Source organism: Phanerochaete carnosa, assembly GCF_000300595.1.
Source record: "Phanerochaete carnosa HHB-10118-sp unplaced genomic scaffold PHACAscaffold_1, whole genome shotgun sequence".
Classification (NCBI taxonomy): domain Eukaryota; kingdom Fungi; phylum Basidiomycota; class Agaricomycetes; order Polyporales; family Phanerochaetaceae; genus Phanerochaete; species Phanerochaete carnosa.
In genome coordinates, this window is record NW_006767628.1 from 4913817 (window position 1) to 4931121 (window position 17305).

Here is a 17305-nt window from a genome sequence, read left to right on the forward strand (position 1 = left end):
CTGGACGCACCCCGACGGTTGCCATATTTAGCGCCAAATCAAAGGCAAACACCGAGCTATATTCGGCGTCCAACGCTTTGCTGTCGATCCCGCCTTTAGGCTTTCCAGGTCCACTGCGCTCCCGTATTCCCGAACTACACTTTGCTATCTGGAAAATGGCACTAGGAGCATTATCGTGCTGTTTCTCCACCATGGCAGACCAGGGCAGACCCATCATTCACTGGTAGGGGCTGTGTTGACACTCGATTAATAATTTCCCGCGTATTGCCCGCACGGAGGCGTCCGAATCATGCAGCTGCTCGGCACGCTCGAAGATTCTCCACCTTAGGCAACGCCTTGGCCCCTACAACAATTCACTCGACTGGAATACTATAGTCTGGGATGACGTTGAAGGTAAGACCACCGCGGCTTCTTCTGTAACCACGGTGACATGGGCGTGAGTATGGGTGCGCCCTTAAGTATTGCTCGGAACGGCCGGACAAAGAGCGCGTGAAGCCGACTTGACGTGCGCACAAGCTACACACCATTGATGCATGTACAGGAGGTCATAGTTCGCATTATTTGGTTATACAGCGTGGTATAAGTACAGGACATGTTCACAATACAGAGGACGGGGTGTACAAATCTAGACGAGGCGACCAGCTGCATTTCACGCCGCGGACGCCAGGAGTTGCTACAGGACCATTTCGTTAGGACAGCTGATCATCAAGCACATGTGGAAGAACATCATACCTGGAGACTTTGCGGGTTTGCGCCGACAAGTTCCTTGACCTTCTGCCCATTCCTAAAGAGATAGAATGTCGGCATCTATAGCTCATAATCAGCCTGCGGTCCTCGGTTTGCAAGATCAAGTGATACATACTGCACGCACGCCAGCTTCTTGACTGATCTCAGGCTGCTGATCGACGTCTACTTTGTAGAAGTCGATGTGGGGGAACTGCTCGGACAGTTTCTCGAAAATGGGGCTGATGACCTTGCACGGGCCACACCACGTCGCCCAGAAGTCGAAGACGACAGGTTTATCCCCGTTGATCTACAAGATATCGACCTGTCAGCAGCCGCTTAGTGCTAGCAGTCAATACGTAGCGACGTACGAGCTCATGGAACTGGGCAAGACTGTTGACTGCCGTGACACTCATTATGTGTTTCGTGAAGAGCTGTGGGTGGAAGGGGAGGTTCGATTGCGTACTCTGTCGGATTCTGGGAAGTTCAGATGTAGAGGTATATGGGCTTATATAGCTCGCGAGCAAACCGTATACGCTGATACGGCTGCGGGCCGTTCCATTATCTCAGTAATGTCGTCACGTGAAAGGCCAACGCGAGTGACCTGGTGACAAATCCTTACATCACATCTCAAGGCCGCTGCTCGTCATGTCAGGCAGTGTACTCAGCAACGCATATGTGTTCACTGTCTATCTGCCTATCTACAGTGTCGGCGCAGGGCGCAATGACCAAGAACATTCAACCGCTCTACGCCTGCCCGGAATTCTCGCGATTTGTCCTAGGTGTCATGCCACTCGGGGTGCAACGTGCATGTAACTGTAAGACGCTTACCTCATCATGTAATCGATGTCGCAATCCTACGTCCGGCAAGATGCACACAGCACCGACGTCAGGACATGCTCATTGACCGAAGAACGGACCAGACTTCGTTGTCTACTCTCAAGCTACAACGATTACACCATGTATCGCTTCAAGAAGGCTGGTACTTGGCCTTAAGAAGTCCCTGAGATAATTAGGTGTGTTGCATGCTCTGTAGAGTGCAGATGCACCGTGCTTATCGTTTGTTGATCGTGCCAGAGTTGCCGCGTTGGGAGCTAGCCACGAATGGCCTCCCCAGCTGAGCACGTCTCAACTGTATCTGTCACATCGAAGCAAAGGTGCGCTGAAAGCTTCTATGCTGCAGACGTTCGAGAATGGCTGCCTTGCTAACGTTGCAGCTCACCGCTCATGACCTTCCCAAGTATCGTATGCGTGACCTGCGTAGCCGAAAGTCTCTGATAATAATAAAAGAAAGTACAAGGACATAATATGTAGGAGCTAACTGTTCCGCTCACTACTGGCCTGAGGTCCATGGTTGGCTAGACGCCTTTACCCGTACTACGCCTCGATAGTCGGTGACGTCATGCGCCCTTCCCTCAACACTTCCATTCACGCTGTCGAGCGATAGATATATAACGTTCAGCTATTCACAGAAATAGTGCGTTATCTCTCTCTCTCTCCCCACCCCAATCTCATCGAAGAACACCGCCTGTGGACTACTAGCCCGACATGAACTCCGTCTTGTCCTTGGGGAAACGGGATCGCTCAAACTTCGAGTCTGACGGCTCTGAGATGATCCGTCAGCCTAAGCATCTGATGACCGAAGCCATTGGACCGGCTGGCGCTGCTACAAACTCTCCAGCTGACCATAGGGTAGCGACTTCGGCAGGATCTATCGAGCCGGCGTCTGCCCTGCGCTCTCCTACCCTTGTCCTCAGCTGGCGCCATCTCCCGACTCGACTTCAGTCTACGCATCTCGGTTGATATCAAACCGGATGATGACAACGTTGCTATTTGCGAGCGGCTCTGGTTTCCAGATGGCGATCTCTGTGGACTGTCTCTCCTACCGAGAAAAAGCTATTCAACTTGCACATCGCAGTTCTCTCGTATTTCTCGAAGACTTTCAAACGCGAGCTCGTGCTTGGATTCCCTCGAGGGGCACCGAATCTTGAGGTTACTGTGTTATGCGACCTAGGGTGTGCGTCGCGGTTCGCTGTGAAGCTACAGGACCGTCCAGACGAGGTGGAATATTTCCTGCGCGCTATATATGAGACAAGCTCCAGAAGCCGTAAGATATGCATATACTCGGCTCAAAGAATTTCTAGGGCCCCAGTTGGTCGCACGCCTTTGAGCATAGACATCATCCTTACAATTATCAAGCTCGGCTACAAGTACGGCGCGAAAGCTATCGCGAAGGACGCTATTACTCGCATCCTAGAGTGCCGTTCAGAGATTGCAGGGATCGGGAAGGGTCTCGAGGACGGTGATATCGCAGGAAAGGCCGACATAGGCGACCACGGAGGACCCAGGCAGGAACGATCCGATGAGGCTACGCCGGTGCTTTGGAACCCGGTCTGTCCCATCTCTCTCGGTACATGATGTCGGCCTGAAGAGTGTACTCGCCCTCGCGCTCTATGCCTGCTACCAGAACGTCAACAATGGGGCTACTTTACCAGACGGCACGCACGAACAGCTTCATGATGTTCTTCTCGCCAAAGTGACCGCAAACAGCATTTTATTTGGAGACCCTTTGGACGAATGCTTTCCCTCTCAACACGCGAACACCTGTTGGAAAGATTTCCGCTATCCGCTTGGACCTCAAAGCGTGCATCCCATGACACACCCGCTCGCAGTTCTCGAGGATTGGAAGGACGTCTGTCTGAAGAAGGATACGTGTAGCTGGTGTACACGCCCTGTCGAAAGCAGGTACAAGGAGCGGGTTTAGTATTACTTTGCGAAGGTGACCCTTCAGGCTCTCGACTTGCTTTAATTACCACTTGTCGCATCTTCTTCGCTTTTTCTTTGCACGCTCCGAATCCAGGCTTTCGTACTAGGACTGCTTGAGTAACAACGTAACTGTATTGCAAGAATAGACACGACAACACGGAAGATGTATGCCTCAAAACTACGAGCATAGCCACGGATGAGATGCCAGAAGAGACATGGGCTGCACTCAACTCTACTGAGACGATACGAACCCACTACCCCGTGACCCACTGGACCCCATAACGGGGCCCGATGGCAGGACAAGCGAGTCGCGTTCCTCTTCCATGACTGTAACAGAGACAGCGCGTAGGAGTGTTTGCGCCGCTTCTTGACTTGAGCACATGGGATGCCATGTTCGGCGGAGCTCACGCTTGTCGGATGCTGAAAGTACCTCCATATGTTCAGCAGATCGAACCTAGTTCTGACCATGGGGGTGGACGGATGTAACGGCAAGCACCGATGCACATTGCAGAGGACGAAAATTTGGACAAGACCAAGTCGCCGAACACTTCCGCAGCAGATTTTAACGCGCGGGTTTAGGGCAGGTGTGCGACCGCGGGCACCTCAAATTACAGCCATAGCGAGGACAAATACAAATATTAAGTCTAACGACGTTGACTTACTACTAATACATCTGCACAGTTGCGCATAGCGAAAGCAAGACAAAGCAAACAACACAATACTACGATACCGAGCCTCGATCTGCGAGAAAACATGAGAAGACACTAATAGATGCGATATAACATAGCTGCTACTGGGCTCTCGAGCAAGCGTGTGCTTAGTTTCGGAAGGGGAACGCTCTTGCAAACGAGTGTCCAGAGTGTTCGAGGTGTGCTGTCCGGATCTAGCCCTTCATATGTGAGACGTAAGATGGGGACGTAGAGGTGAGAGACATATCCAGGTTTTTAGTAGTCAAGACAGATCACTGACACGGCTAATGATACAGAGAAAAATGCGGACTCGAGGGAGAGCGCCACACGGGTATGTAGTCTTGGTGAGCATTACTCGGTGTCGCTTGCACGGCTCACAATGAACGGGCCTTCGAGCGGTGTCGCATTCCAGTTGGTAGTCACAGCACGCCAGTTACCGACGAAGTGCTGGTTCCCGATGAGGTATCCGCGGAAGATGGTCGTGCCGAGCTCAGGGATGAACGTGGGGAAGCGGACGATGGCGACGAGCCCGTCGTACTTGCGCACTCTGCCGTAGAAGCGGTAGTGGTGCCACGCCTGGCCGTGCTCGGGGAGAGTCTGCGGAGAGATGAGTACGCGCGAGAGTGGTGGGATGGGGCACATACCTCGCCCACGAGAATGATATCCTGCACCCCGTCACATGGCACAGACGCAGCGGAGTCCTTCATCTCAGCGTCGATCAGATCGTCGACCAGGACGCTGGGGCCAACGATGTCCTGCAGCTCTGCACGATGCCCTTGTATCTGTGCGCCCGATATGTCGATGCCTCCTGCAAGATCGGCAGGTCCTGCGTCGGCATCCGCGGCGGTGACGGGCTCGACGGCGACAGGCTCGTTCCGGCGTGCAGACGGGCTCCGAGCTCGAGCACGTTTGGGGCGAGCCCTGCCTTCGCCTCGATCTTCAGCGTCGTCCTCTGTGGGCATGCCGCCGTCCCCGCTGTCGTCCATGTCGCTTGGGCTTTTACGCTTCTTCTCCCTCGCACTCTCTGCTCGCCGTGCCTCTTCGTCCCTTTTGATGCACATCTTACACGTCGTCGGATTGTGTCCACTGGCCTGGCCTTCTTGCCACCGAGCGTACTCACAACCGCGGATCTGCAGCCCATTTGCATCGTGTGGGCGTACACTGCCGCTCATCTCGCGGAGCTCCCACCCGTCCGGAACCCACGCACGCATTATGCCGTCGTTGAAGAGATCCTCAGGCTGTTCCTTTGGCGGCCCACCCCTCTGTATTGGGGTCTTGGGACTGACGCTATGGTATTCACGTAGACGGAACGAGATAGGTACAGTGGTCATCGTTGGTTTCTGGGGCTCGAAGGTGGAGCCCATGTAGATGTCCCAGTATTGGCGACTTTCGGGCAACTGTTCGTCAAGGTGAGCATGGACGCGGGTCCGAGTGGGAGGAACGCACCAGCATCCGGCCCATCCAGTCCCCATCGAGCGTGCCCTTCATATACAGAAGGGATTTAATCTCCGAAACGTACCACGGATCGAAGCAGTATAGCATCCTGTACCAATCGTGGTCCCACTTTGCGCTCTTCGACTTAAGCGTCTTCTTCCACACGCCGTCGTCCTCCTGCCGCGCATCGCCGTCGTTCAACGAGCTGTACCAGTCCCATGACGCCGGCTTGATCGGTGCCGCTGCCTTGTGCTCGTTGAACCGCCGGTAGTCCTCCTGCGTGGGCATAGTGTGCGTTATGCCCCGCGCGAGAGCTTCTTCGCGATTGGCAGGAAGGGTGTTGGGGACTTGGAAGGGCGTTGCCTCCGAGCGAGCGAAGTATAGCAGCTTTGCAGCAATGGAAATGGGAGGGACAGAGGCTCGGAATCGGAGACCATGGTGTTGATGCATGTGTCCGAGTTGCTCTGGATTGCGGTACGGTGGGTAAAAACCGTGGGGGGTTATGGCGTGGTACAGTGGACGGCCGTCAGGGATGGGAAACTCAAAGTGATAGTCAGGCTGCCAGAACGCTGGATAACGAATAGGGAGCACGACGTAAGGTCTGACGAGTTCCATCAGTTGTCTGCGGGCCTCGGCGGTCTCTTCCCGGAGAGTGACTGTATGTGCGAGCTATGAGACCAATCCGAAGATACTTCTGGAGATAAGTACACACCTTCGTCTGTTGTCAACCACATCAACCACAGCGCAAGTGCATTCAGTTCACTCTCTGGTGGCCACCCGGACGTCTGGTCGCTGTTGTCGTACAGCCTCGTGCGCACGAATCGATCGACAAAATCCTTCAAGCCGGCCCACTCGAGCTGGGCTTCGTTCTTGCCGTCGTTCTCGAGCATCATGAGCAGCACCGTCCACAGGTCGGCCATGATCACCTTAGAGTCGGCCGCGGTGTCGCCCCTACGTATACGCCGAAGGGTTGCGCAATAAACCTTGAGCTGCTGTGCGACGTTGTTGAGGCGGCTGCAACGGTTGCCAAAGCGTCTGGCCACTGCACGGGTGTCGAACATCGACCGGAAGATGCGAGCATAGAGGTGGCGGTTGTCATCGAAAGAGAGTGAGTTGTAAATGTGTCTGCAAGTGCAAAGGAGGGAAACGAGGTCATTGGGAGGGCCTAGCGGGTCGATAACGGCAACTTCGAGGCCGATGTGCTCGAGGATGGTGAAGGGGAGCTGGCAGAGCATCGCCATGGGGGACTTCGAGAGCCTGGCCACGGACGGTCGCTGTTGCTTTTGAGGGTGCGTAAGAGTGCGTCAGCCGTAAGCGAGAGCATTCCCCACGCATTGAATGATATATCTGTCTTGCGAGCTGTACGTCAATTTCCAAGCCCAACCTCGTCGTCTCGCAGCATGTCCTCTTCACTGTCGGTGCCGGTGAAAACACTCGCGCGTGCTCCTGTGCTGATACCCGCCCTGTCGAAATTCAGGATTTTGTGCACGCCCGCAACACTTGTTTTTCCGACTGTCTTTCGTGCGCTAGCACTTGCAGAATCACGATGCACTGGACGCCGAGATGGCGGTGCGAATCAGATTCAAAGACCGCGTGTGGCAGGAACCGCATTCGAACGCGAGCCGGCCTCTCTCCGTTGACCACCTCTTTTCTACCCCGTGCTGCGAGAAGGGTTCTGCGTACGTACATCATCACCCGTGCCTTCCCAGAACATCACTCGCGGCTGTTTGCTCACAGGCCCGACCCTGGATGGGCCTCCGCGCTCGGTAGACAGCCCGAAGAGCTCTTACGGAGATCAAGCATATATGGTCTGATCAAGCTCCTGTTACCCCGCATGGACCACACCCCGGTGGCATATTTGTCAGGGTCCGTAGATTCGGCACTGTGTACTCCGGACAACCCAAAAAAACAAAAGCAAGAGCCATCTGCCAGGGACACGCCGCCAGGACGTTGGTAGGTAGATTTACATTTTACGATCGTATGTATGTTCGCTATGTGCAGGCACCCGATAATCACACAAGCTCACGGGAATTTCGGTAATTGCAGCAGGGCGAGCAGGGGGTGACGCAGAATGTTCGGGTACTTGTGATGTCTCCGTGCATAGGTACGGGAACTGCTTTTAGTAAGTACTAGCGTTCCGCTCTAGTCTACTGTATTTTGGCCAAGCCTTCGATGCGCACGACGGTCGGAGGTGACAGACGCATGGGCCAATCGTGTTTGTGGCCGTGTGACGAGCACTAGAAAACATCTCTCGCCTTAGGCTGCGGCTAGCAATATGGCTACTTGAATGGTGTCTCTCGAAGAGCTGGCTCACAGCCAGCTGTGTACATGTGCATACACAGACGTAAAGCGAGAGCGTCGTCTAAGTCGCTCACTCTGCGGCCGCCGCAATATTAATGTTGTCCGGCGGCTCGGCACCGTTATGCCTCCGACAGACCCCGCTCAAAACGCTCTGTACAGCACAAAATATGGAGCATTAGACAGAGCTTTTAGAGCTCTATGCTGTAATTAATAGAGTTTCTTGTAGACGTCGTCATACGGCCTCTTATGCTATATGAAAGCCGGCGGTGTCTAGAAGTGCTGAGGAATGCTTCGGGCGTCCTGATTGATCGCTCAAGCGCCCATGACGATGCGCCGTCTGGATAGACGTCGGGCTGTTGCAGCAACCTTCCCTCCGCTCGCGCCCTAGTCCGAGCAGCCTACTTTCTTCATATCCTCTCTCATTTCCTTGATACCTTACCGACTGAATTCCCTCATTCACAAGCATTAAAGTCATATTTGCGCCTTCCCGAACCGAAGTCATCGCGACACCTCGTCATCCGCTCCGACTGCCTGCCTCGTTCCTGATTCTCGAACCTAATTCCACGCCGTGCGAACTCCTTCTCAACAGCTCATCTGGAGGCTTTGGCTCTTTTCACCGAACCACTATCTACCTCTACCGTTCTCAACACGAAGATAGCTCAAGTCGCGTGCGCATTTCCAGGAGGTGGCTATAGTAACGCGCAGTAGCAGTAGGGCTGTTTGTAAGACGTAAACGTCTGAAGCGTGGTACGTCTACATCCTACAACATCATCGGATTTCCATCGCAGTTCGTCGTTGATATCTGTCCAGATTCTGGCGTCGTATTCACTAGTTGCTGTCCCTACCAGAGGATAGACGTATCCATCCCCACTCACAGCCGATTTGTCCGTTGGGCAACACCTGTGACAGCCGCTAGAATTGATTTGTACGTCGGCGCGATACTTCATCCATGGTGCTAAATACTGATACATGAATCTGACACAGTCTTCGGAGACGGTCCGCAAGAAGTAATGGCGCCCAGCTTCTTCACTAAACTGGTCAAGTCGGGCGCGAACCGCGACGGAGCACGGTCCCCTTCACCATCGTCTACCTCCCCAGCCCAATCGCAGCGCCATCCAACAATCTCAGTCTCAAGGGCTAGCCAGAGCACCCACAGACCATCCAAGTCGCTTAGCGGCAAGCAGAGTGACACAGACAACGAGTCTATTAACCCCAACGTCACGGTCATCCCACCTTCCCCGCGTAACAGTGACATGTCCGCCTCCTCTTCGAGCACGCCTAAAGATGGACAGTCGCTTGAGGACTTAAAGGGGGGATCGAAGAAGCCCCGCCGACAGCATGCCCTCTCGCTTAGCAGCAGTCCTCTACCACCTCCGTCCCCTGTTGAAGACGACGCAGTCACACCCACACCCAGCCGTCCGGCAATGTCTGAGCGCGAGTCAACTCTTCGCCCGCTTTCGCACTCGAGTTCCACGGGGAACCTGCGTGAACAATCGCAGGGCAGCCAAGTGAACCATCCCCGTTCTGCTACGGTTGCCACCGGTTTCGAGCGACAGCAAGAGTTGCAGCGAACGCCTTCGCTCAAATCGAACAAGTCGAACAAGTCTAATCGCAGCGGAATGCGGATCAAGGTCAAGGGCGACAGGAAGAGTGTTGCGTCTCCACCGCGGTCCATGCACGAGCGCCCCGCAACTTCACCGAACTTGTCTGGGCATCTTGAAAACGGCGGCGCGGGTATGTCACCCATTGTGGAGTCCCCCACGAAGATTAGCTCAAGCAATGCGATTGCAGACGTCGGGCTCTCAAAACACACCTTGTCCACAAGTGCTACCGTTCCCTCTTTTCCTAACTCGTCCCTGCTTGCTGCCCCGGACAAGTCAGATGCGGCGTCTATCTACTCCGTCGGCAGCACTAGCAAGAAGCGCAGGATGTTCCGGCGCCTGTCGGTGAAGGAGTCCGCGCCTGTCAGTCCCGGTCCAGCGTCAGCAAGCACCACGAGCTCCAAGTCACCCAAGCGTAAGACCACAGGCCTCGCCGGTGCCATCGCTGCTTCTGGCCTCGCCATGGCGAATCCTGTCGTGTCCATGCCCCAAATCACTCCTGCTGAGATCATAGCTCGCGACGAGCGGTCGAACTCGCATCGTTCGCGCTCGTCCATCGACCGAGTACGCAGCAAGCACACTGCGTCACTTTGTTCGGCTTAGCTTTAGCCTTGCCGTTTACGGCACCGGTCACGCCCTCCTCACTGCCGTTGCTGTGGTCGAGAGAGCCTGGCCCGCTGGCGATCTGCGAGGCAGAGTCGTCTGGGCGTGCGAGGCGCCATACGTTGTAGATAACGTCAAAGGTCGTATCCCGAGACAAGAAGGATGTAAACGTGTATTTGGTGTTGCGTGTTGTGACCTGTATTGCGTTCGGAATAACAAACGCCGTCATACGCTTGTCGAGCGCAATCACGTCGTACATGGGTATGGTGAGCTGCGCAGCGTCAGAAAGAACTCAGCATTCGGCCCGAAGATGTGAAAATGGGTGTTCTTACATCGGTAACCCAGCCAAAGAGGTTCGCATGGAAGCAGATATGATTTTCTGAAATGTATATCCGGCCTTGTACGAGGATTTCGCGCTGAAGTGCGCAGCCGTAATCTGATCAATAAAGCAGACAAGAAGTCAACAACGCTCCGTACACGCCTGCAGCACGCCGTGATGGCTTCAAGGCGGACATTGCAGGCGCATATAACTACGGCACGCACCTTCAATCAGGTAGTCGCCCTCTGGCACAGCCGGAAACATCTCGTGGAACTCCTGGTTTCTCCTTGCGCTCGCCACCGCAAAGCCCGTTACTGGTATGTCGTCCACGTCGAGGTCTAGGTCGTCATCGTCATCGTCATCTGAGCCCTCGATACCTGAGACGAAAGAGTCCCGGTCCGAAGGCTCGCTCTGCGCGTAGCTCAGAGACGCCTGGCGCGATCGCGTGGGACGGGAAGAATGGACAGCACTATACCGAAACTGCGATGGAGACAGTGTTCCCTGGGACACCAGAGAAGATCTACAATCTCATGTTCACGAGCGGGTTCATCAAAGAGTTCATGCGTGATGGGCAGAAGCTCATGGGTGCGAGCGTTTTCGCTGTTCTGACATCTTGTTGCTGACATCTTTACAATCGCCCAGATATCCAGATTTCGGATTGGGAGCCCCTACCCGGCAATGCGATACTTCTCTCTAGGAACATGTCGTACATCAAGCCTCTGACGGCTAGCATTGGTCCCAGGCAGACGAGATGCGAGCTGAGGGACGAGATGGCGTTCTGCGAATTCGAAGAGTACGTCTCGATGGTCACGACCACGCGCACACCCGAGGTGCCGAGCGGTAGTGTCTTCTCTGTGAAGACACGGACGTGTATCATGTGGGCCAGCAGCATCTCAACGAAGGTTATCATCACCACGCAGGTTGAGTGGACAGGCCGGAGCTTCATCAAGGGTAAGCTTTATCCGCACGTCGTTTGCTGCGCGGTTTCGACCTGAAGCCTCCAGGTATCGTCGAAAAGTCCGCTATCGATGGGCAGAAGACGTACCACGTCGCGCTCGAGAGATCCATGCGGGACTACATCCACAGACACCAGTCCGAGTTCATCCCTGAAGGAGTGGACGTCGAAGAGGCAGAGGCCGCCGCCCCAGCATCGCCAGCGCTCACAAGCGCAGACAAGGAGGCCAGCGACGAATTGAAGGTGCGCGAGCTGGAACGCAGCCAGCGCGGGCTGCAGTGGGCGTACGAAACCCTCGAGGGCACGATGAAGGTCGCGAAGCAATCTACCGAAGGTGCGCTCGAGCTCATCAGGGACGCCTGGGACCAGTCTTCGGCGAGCGCGATCATGTACTTCGTCATCGTCCTCCTCGTGATCAGCAACATCTGGACGCTCGTCATGATGGGCAAGCGCGAGGAGGTCGGCCGCCGCAAGGAGATGCGCCGCACTGAGGAACGCGAGAAGTGGGTCCAGGGCATCGTCACCGCCCTCTGGGACGAGCTCACGGCGACCAAGGCTGCCGCGGGCGGATGGCCGGCGATACGTTCGGAGCCAACGGGCGATGTGAAGACCGAAGTTGCCGAGCTGAATAGTGTCCTCGACCGAGTCGAGGAGCGGGTACAGATACTGAGGAAAAGTTTACAAGACCTAGACTGATAGTATTGTTTCATCTAATCGTCGTTCCGCATTCGTCTGCTTGGAATTATGTATATATATTGTGCATGCCGTCGTTCTAGTGTATTCGTAGTGGAAAGGAGGGGTTTTCAATGTGATTAACTGGTCGTACTATGAGAATCCTATGATTAAAGAGTGACTCTATTGAGGCTATGGTTTGCTATTGGACTATTACGAGCGATTACAAGGACAGCATTGGGTGCAGTGAAACAAACTATAAAAACAATTTGAAAAACGAGTGTGGTATCAGCGAAGAGCAGTGGCAGAGACGAACGGTCCTGAACGCGTGATTGCGATGCCGAAACATTAAACAGTTTAGTGTCAGGAGTGAGTTCAAACCGGGCAATAGATAAGCATAGGCATCCAAACAAGAGATTCCACGAAAACATGTAGATAGCGCCATAAAACCCCAAGACCCGATTGAGGGGTGCAGGGCTACCGAGGTGATTGGAAGATGGACAGCATTTTTTCGGCCCCCTCCTTGTACTTCTTCAGAACTTTGTTCTTTTGCTTCTCCTCGATGGATCCTACCGAGACACCGCGTGGAGCATCACCGTTGGTCGCTATGTCGCCGTTGACTGACTGGTCTGAGGACTCGCTAGGAGAGCCCACGGAGACTGCAGATTCTTTGGACTTCAGAGATGGCGATACGGGAAGGGCAGATGACAGCGAAGCCGACGGCGTAATGGGACCAGCACTCGACGCCGTAGATACTGAAGACAGGGCTTGTTGAATGCGCGACTTATTACTCGAGAGACTTGGTGGAGGCGACTTGGTGCGCAAAAACTCCTTGGGGCTCTTTCGGAAGGTGAGGCCGGGGTTCCTGCCGCGCCGCTGCTTCTCCGAAAGCGCCGGTGACTGTGTGCCCTCTTCCGACTCTGTGTTCCGCGAACGACCATTCGACCTGCGTGTCGTCGACTTACGGAAGACGGTGAGCCTGTAGCGATCAACGACGCCACCACGAGTAAAGAGGCCAGCGCCTTTCGCGCCGTTCCGCTCCTCGTCCACGTTTGTTTCAACGAAGTCCCAGTCATCTTCCTCTTCGTCGCGTTCGGCGATGGCACCTTCCTCGTAGTTCTCGAGGTCGCGATCCAGAGCTGGAATACCGGACTTTTCGCGACGAGCCCGGACCTTAGCGACAGGTCGAGGAACTGGAGGCTTGATGACGATGATCTCCTCCTTAGCGGGCACAGCTGGGGCAGGTTCTGGCTGCGGTTCTGGTTCCGGTACTGCCGGCTTCACAGGCTCTATGGGCTCTACGGGCTCCATGGGTTCTATGACCTCTGGCGCGGAAGCCCTAACGGGAGCAACTAGTTCTTCCTTCGGCCCTGCATGCGTCTCTTCTTCTGCAATGCTGACAGCCTCCGCGGTCACTGCAGGCTCCGTCGCCGGTTTCGCCGGTTCGACAGATGGAGCAGCTTCAGCTTGTGACGGCTCCGCGGGCTCGGGAAGATCCTTGGACCTGGCCTCAGGAGTTACCGGCTCGGGCTCGGGCTCCTCGTTGACAGTCTCCATCTCGTTGACGGCAGATTCCTCCTCGTACTCCTCCTCTGATTCATCTCCTTCGCCACCGTCTTCATCACTAGACCCACCGCCTTCGCCCTCTTCGCCTTCGTCGTCCAGGATGACCGAGTGCCTACCCTTGAAGGAATACCCGTCAAACACATCGACGGCACCTTCTTCGGGGTGGACAGATGGGCTGCGCGACTGCGAAGGAGTAGCAACGGATTCTTCTCCATCCGTCCGCTCGTTATCCGTCTGTTCATTCTCCGCGTTGCTGTCGTCGGCCTCATCGGCAATGACTGGCTCCATCTCGAGATAGGTATCATCGAAATTCTGCGTATCGCCGGCATTCAACGGGTCGATTGGCGGAACGAAAGGCGCTGTCAATACAGTCAGTGAATGAAGTGTAAACAGCGCACTCTGAGCACTTACGGATGTAGCGTTTGTGATACACATGTGACCAATCGCTGTACGTAAAAATGTCAGAATTGTCGGAACCGCATTTAGGCAGGTAACCAAGTAAAAGTGAGTACGTACATCATTGAGAAGTAAGGATGCTTCTTGATCCTTGGCTCTTTCATACGGAGGGCGGGGTTGCGTTGAAGCAGCTGCACAACGGTTAGATGGTGAAGGAAGGAAAAAGACAGCATCAGACGTACTCCTCGAATCAGACTTCTGGTATCGCGATCGATGTGGATCTCGTCAGGGAATACGAGTTCGTCTTGCAGTACTCTATAATACATGTCGGAATGGTTGTCCGCCCAAAACGGCGTCTGAACGGGTGGTGTCAGCGAAACAATGACACAGGACTAGGACCTAGATAACTTACTATTCCGACAAGCATTTCATACAGCATTGTGCCGAAGCTCCACCAGTCGACTTCATAGCTGTACGGCAGACCCTGGATGACCTCGGGCGCTAGATACTCCGCAGTACCGCAGAAAGTGGTTGTTGTGTCATTCAATCCTGTCCAGGGGTTCGCGATACGCTGCTCCTCCATCCAAGGCGGGGTGGTAGGCTGCCCATAGCCATCGAGGAACTCGTTTCTTGACCCGGACGGCGTTGGCGGTGCGGTGACCGCAGCTGACCGGCGTGGGAATTCCTTGGACAGACCGAAGTCCGTCAGGACAATGTGGCCGTCGCTCGCAATGAGAATATTCTCCGGCTTGAGGTCGCGGTAGATCACACCTGCCGCATGAAGGCCCTCTACACCCTCTACTATCTCGACTGCGTAGAAACGGGCCCGGTCGCGGCCCAAGCGGCCGAGCCGAGCTAGCTGTGTGGCCAGATCTCCACCAGGATGGAAGTCCTATATCTGTGTCAGGGAGATCTTCCCGAAATCGACATCGGTTGAACACGTACCATGACCAAGTATAGGTAATCTTTGTCATGGAAACTCCACCAGAGCCTGACCACGAAAGGGTCCGTACCCTCAGCGGCCATCCTCTTGAGCACCGCCTGCTCCGTGAGAGTGTGTTGCAGCTCTTGATGTGCGAGCACATGCCGTTTCGTAATAGCCTTGAGGGCGTACACACCGGACGTTGGCTTGTGGCGCACGAGGAGCACTTTGCCCGCACAACCCTTCCCGAGGACTCGCACCAACTCGAAGTCGTCAATAACCACTTTTCGCTTCGATTTCTTCTTCTCAAGCTGGGCAGGGTCGACAGACTTCGAGCGCTTCTTCCGACTTGAGCGCCGTCCAGTAGTCGAAATAGAGGAATCATCACCGGTCATAGAAGCCTGGGAAGAGCTGCCCCGAAGCGATTGGGATATAGCGGACGAGCTTGAATGGATGCGGGATGCTCGCTGCATGGGGTCTGCTGACTGGGAACGGACAATGTGCGAGTTTCTTGAGGAGGGCGACTCAGAGGGCGTGGGGGTCGATCGGCCGACTTCCTCGGTCTCAGGTGTGCTGGGAACAGGTATTGGAGCTTCGGGAAGGGATGCAGAGGTATCGTGCACGGGCTCTGATGAGGGCTGTTGTTCGGGCTCTGCCCGCAATGGCTCTTCAGCCTGCCCGGTGGTGTATGGAGCGCCAGGCGCATAGCCCGTTTCCTGAGCGGGCTTCTCGTCCGCGGCGGTTGGGGCATCGTCAATCTCAGGCTTCTGTTCGGCATCGGGCTGGGCAGGAGCGGGAATCTCCTCTTGAGTCTGCTCCTCGGGCGTCTTGGTGCCACTGGCGATGTTCTCGGCGTCGCTTAGAACTTGGCTCATGGACGGCGCAGTGCTGCTGGGACTTGGATGGGCTGCAAGGTCTGAACGCACGCGTTTGATTGCACGTTCTGGCCGTGCACTCTGGAGGTCATCCGTGCGCACCCTCACGAATCGCTTCCACACGCGTGTCTGACGGACATCGGGGTCATTTGCTACGGCGGTGAGGTAGGCTCCGAGGGCAGTCACGATGGCATGCGACGGATGAATCTCTCCGTCGACGCCGCCGAGGGTTTCTGGGGAGAAGGATGAAAATGGATCGTCGCGCTCTTGTGAGGGAGACGCGACGGGAGTATTCACAGAGGACGTATGTGAGCTCGACTGCGCAGTTACTGTGGTCGGACGACTCAAAGAGGCTTGTCGCAAGGTAGAGCTCTTGCTTGACGGTGACGCGAACCGCGAAAGCGTGATGAGGAAATTGCCCTTCTTCTTGGGTGGAGACGGCAAACTGGAGGCATCAAGCGGCAGCTTGGGCAACTTGAGCCCTGGTAGAGTATCGCGCAACTTCCCGTCTACTTCGACGATCTCGACTGCGCTGCGAGTGAGCGTTAGATTGTGGGTCGGTGCTGGAGATGAACGACATCAGTAAAGCTCATGTCTGCCGCGCGTGGCGCGTCCGACGTGCCATGCAGAAAACGCAAACTGGACTCACTCTTGACGTACAGGCTGTACGACGACGTATCGTGCGGAGTCTCAGCCACGCTAATGGTCCAATGTCCCTCTTGCTTCTCGCCGCGACCGGGTATCCTGCGCGAGGGCATTGAACGGGGCGCGATGCCGTTCCTCATGCTTCCGGGGACGTCTGAGCTGATAGTTACAGCGTCTTCTTCAAAGAAAGGGCCGTCCGCCACGCTTGTACGATTTGTACGGGTCTTGCCCTTGACTTGATAGCTGGCTACGCTGTCGATACTTCGACGCGAGAATGCTTGAGGGCGGTTGTAGCCGTTGTTGTTTGCGAGGGATGGAAGCGTCTCGACGTCCTTCGGCGTTCCGCTGGCAGCAAAACCAAGCACAGATTTCAGCTTGGCTCTGGGTTCGGACACGGCCATCGGAGATGTGGCTTGTAGGGCCTTGAGCATGCGACCTGGTCCGGTGTCGAAGAATGAGCAAAGTGGTAGGTCGGCGGCAACGAGTGGTCACGGAGAGAGACGAGTAACAGGTTATGTCTAACGGGAGGAAGCCCGAAATTTGCTCAATTAGAGGAAAGGGGATTGTGAGGCGTGCAAGCCACGAGTTGGGAATGTCTGAGCTTTGGTCTTGGAGCGGGGAGAGTCCTGCCTCGAGGCAGCAGACGCCGCTGATCTAGAAGCACTTGTCCGAGTATCGAAACAGGACAGCGGGCAAGAAACGCAAGTCGACGTAGGCGAGTAAGTTAGCAACGAGAGTTTCAAACGAAGGTGGTCGTCGTCGCCGGAGAGGCGGTGGTGGTGCGAGTTTCTCTACTTTTGTTCAGGCTCAAGCAATCAACTCCTCAGCCGAAACAGGT

At 55.2% G+C, this 17305-nt stretch overlaps 4 protein-coding genes across 4 annotated transcripts; 1 reads left to right on the forward strand and 3 right to left on the reverse strand.

Annotated features, from left to right (window-relative positions):
* Window positions 1-531: 531 nt before the first annotated feature.
* Window positions 532-1186, reverse strand: PHACADRAFT_248378 (uncharacterized protein). The gene is made up of 4 exons (XM_007390992.1): window positions 1095-1186; window positions 863-1033; window positions 733-807; window positions 532-673 (listed from the first exon to the last, which is right to left on the reverse strand). The coding sequence occupies exons 1-4, from the start codon at window positions 1137-1139 to the stop codon at window positions 650-652; spliced, it is 315 nt and encodes a 104-aa protein (XP_007391054.1). The 5' UTR covers window positions 1140-1186; the 3' UTR covers window positions 532-649.
* A 595-nt stretch (window positions 1187-1781) lies between these two features.
* On the forward strand, window positions 1782-4021 carry PHACADRAFT_248380 (uncharacterized protein). The gene has a single exon (XM_007390993.1). The coding sequence runs from the start codon at window positions 3086-3088 to the stop codon at window positions 3485-3487; it is 402 nt and encodes a 133-aa protein (XP_007391055.1). The 5' UTR covers window positions 1782-3085; the 3' UTR covers window positions 3488-4021.
* A 91-nt stretch (window positions 4022-4112) lies between these two features.
* Window positions 4113-7088, reverse strand: PHACADRAFT_248382 (uncharacterized protein). Its single transcript, XM_007390994.1, has 4 exons — window positions 6325-7088; window positions 5625-6268; window positions 4823-5575; window positions 4113-4775 (listed from the first exon to the last, which is right to left on the reverse strand). Exons 1-4 carry the CDS (start codon window positions 6851-6853, stop codon window positions 4530-4532), a joined length of 2172 nt encoding a protein of 723 aa, XP_007391056.1. The 5' UTR covers window positions 6854-7088; the 3' UTR covers window positions 4113-4529.
* A 1414-nt stretch (window positions 7089-8502) lies between these two features.
* On the reverse strand, window positions 8503-17131 carry PHACADRAFT_248384 (uncharacterized protein). The gene is given in 14 exon segments (XM_007390995.1): window positions 8503-8660; window positions 8724-8838; window positions 8898-10086; window positions 10828-10832; window positions 10873-10882; window positions 10884-11021; window positions 11079-11387; window positions 11441-13988; window positions 14041-14075; window positions 14146-14216; window positions 14268-14381; window positions 14438-14917; window positions 14971-16385; window positions 16472-17131. 7 exon segments carry the CDS (start codon window positions 16866-16868, stop codon window positions 12541-12543), a joined length of 3960 nt encoding a protein of 1319 aa, XP_007391057.1. The 5' UTR covers window positions 16869-17131; the 3' UTR covers window positions 8503-8660; window positions 8724-8838; window positions 8898-10086; window positions 10828-10832; window positions 10873-10882; window positions 10884-11021; window positions 11079-11387; window positions 11441-12540.
* Between the last annotated feature and the right edge of the window lie 174 nt (window positions 17132-17305).

Excerpts from the sequence above, each read along its gene's own strand:
- PHACADRAFT_248382 (XM_007390994.1), bottom strand. The coding sequence starts at position 6,853 with ATGGCGATGCTCTGCCAGCTCCCCTTCACCATCCTCGAGCACATCGGC. Across the intron at positions 6,269-6,324 it reads GTGGTTGACAACAGACGAAG|TCACTCTCCGGGAAGAGACC; the intron begins GTGTGTACTTAT and ends TCGCACATACAG. Across the intron at positions 5,576-5,624 it reads ACTGGATGGGCCGGATGCTG|TTGCCCGAAAGTCGCCAATA; the intron begins GTGCGTTCCTCC and ends CTTGACGAACAG.
- PHACADRAFT_248384 (XM_007390995.1), bottom strand. The coding sequence starts at position 16,868 with ATGGCCGTGTCCGAACCCAGAGCCAAGCTGAAATCTGTGCTTGGTTTT. Across the intron at positions 16,386-16,471 it reads GTACAGCCTGTACGTCAAGA|CACCGACCCACAATCTAACG; the intron begins GTGAGTCCAGTT and ends GTTCATCTCCAG. Across the intron at positions 14,217-14,267 it reads CCAGAAGTCTGATTCGAGGA|CTGCTTCAACGCAACCCCGC; the intron begins GTACGTCTGATG and ends ACCGTTGTGCAG.
- PHACADRAFT_248378 (XM_007390992.1), bottom strand. The coding sequence starts at position 1,139 with ATGAGTGTCACGGCAGTCAACAGTCTTGCCCAGTTCCATGAGCTC. Across the intron at positions 1,034-1,094 it reads TTGCCCAGTTCCATGAGCTC|ATCAACGGGGATAAACCTGT; the intron begins GTACGTCGCTAC and ends GATATCTTGTAG. Across the intron at positions 808-862 it reads AAGAAGCTGGCGTGCGTGCA|ATGCCGACATTCTATCTCTT; the intron begins GTATGTATCACT and ends TATGAGCTATAG.
- PHACADRAFT_248380 (XM_007390993.1), top strand. The coding sequence starts at position 3,086 with ATGAGGCTACGCCGGTGCTTTGGAACCCGGTCTGTCCCATCTCTCTCG.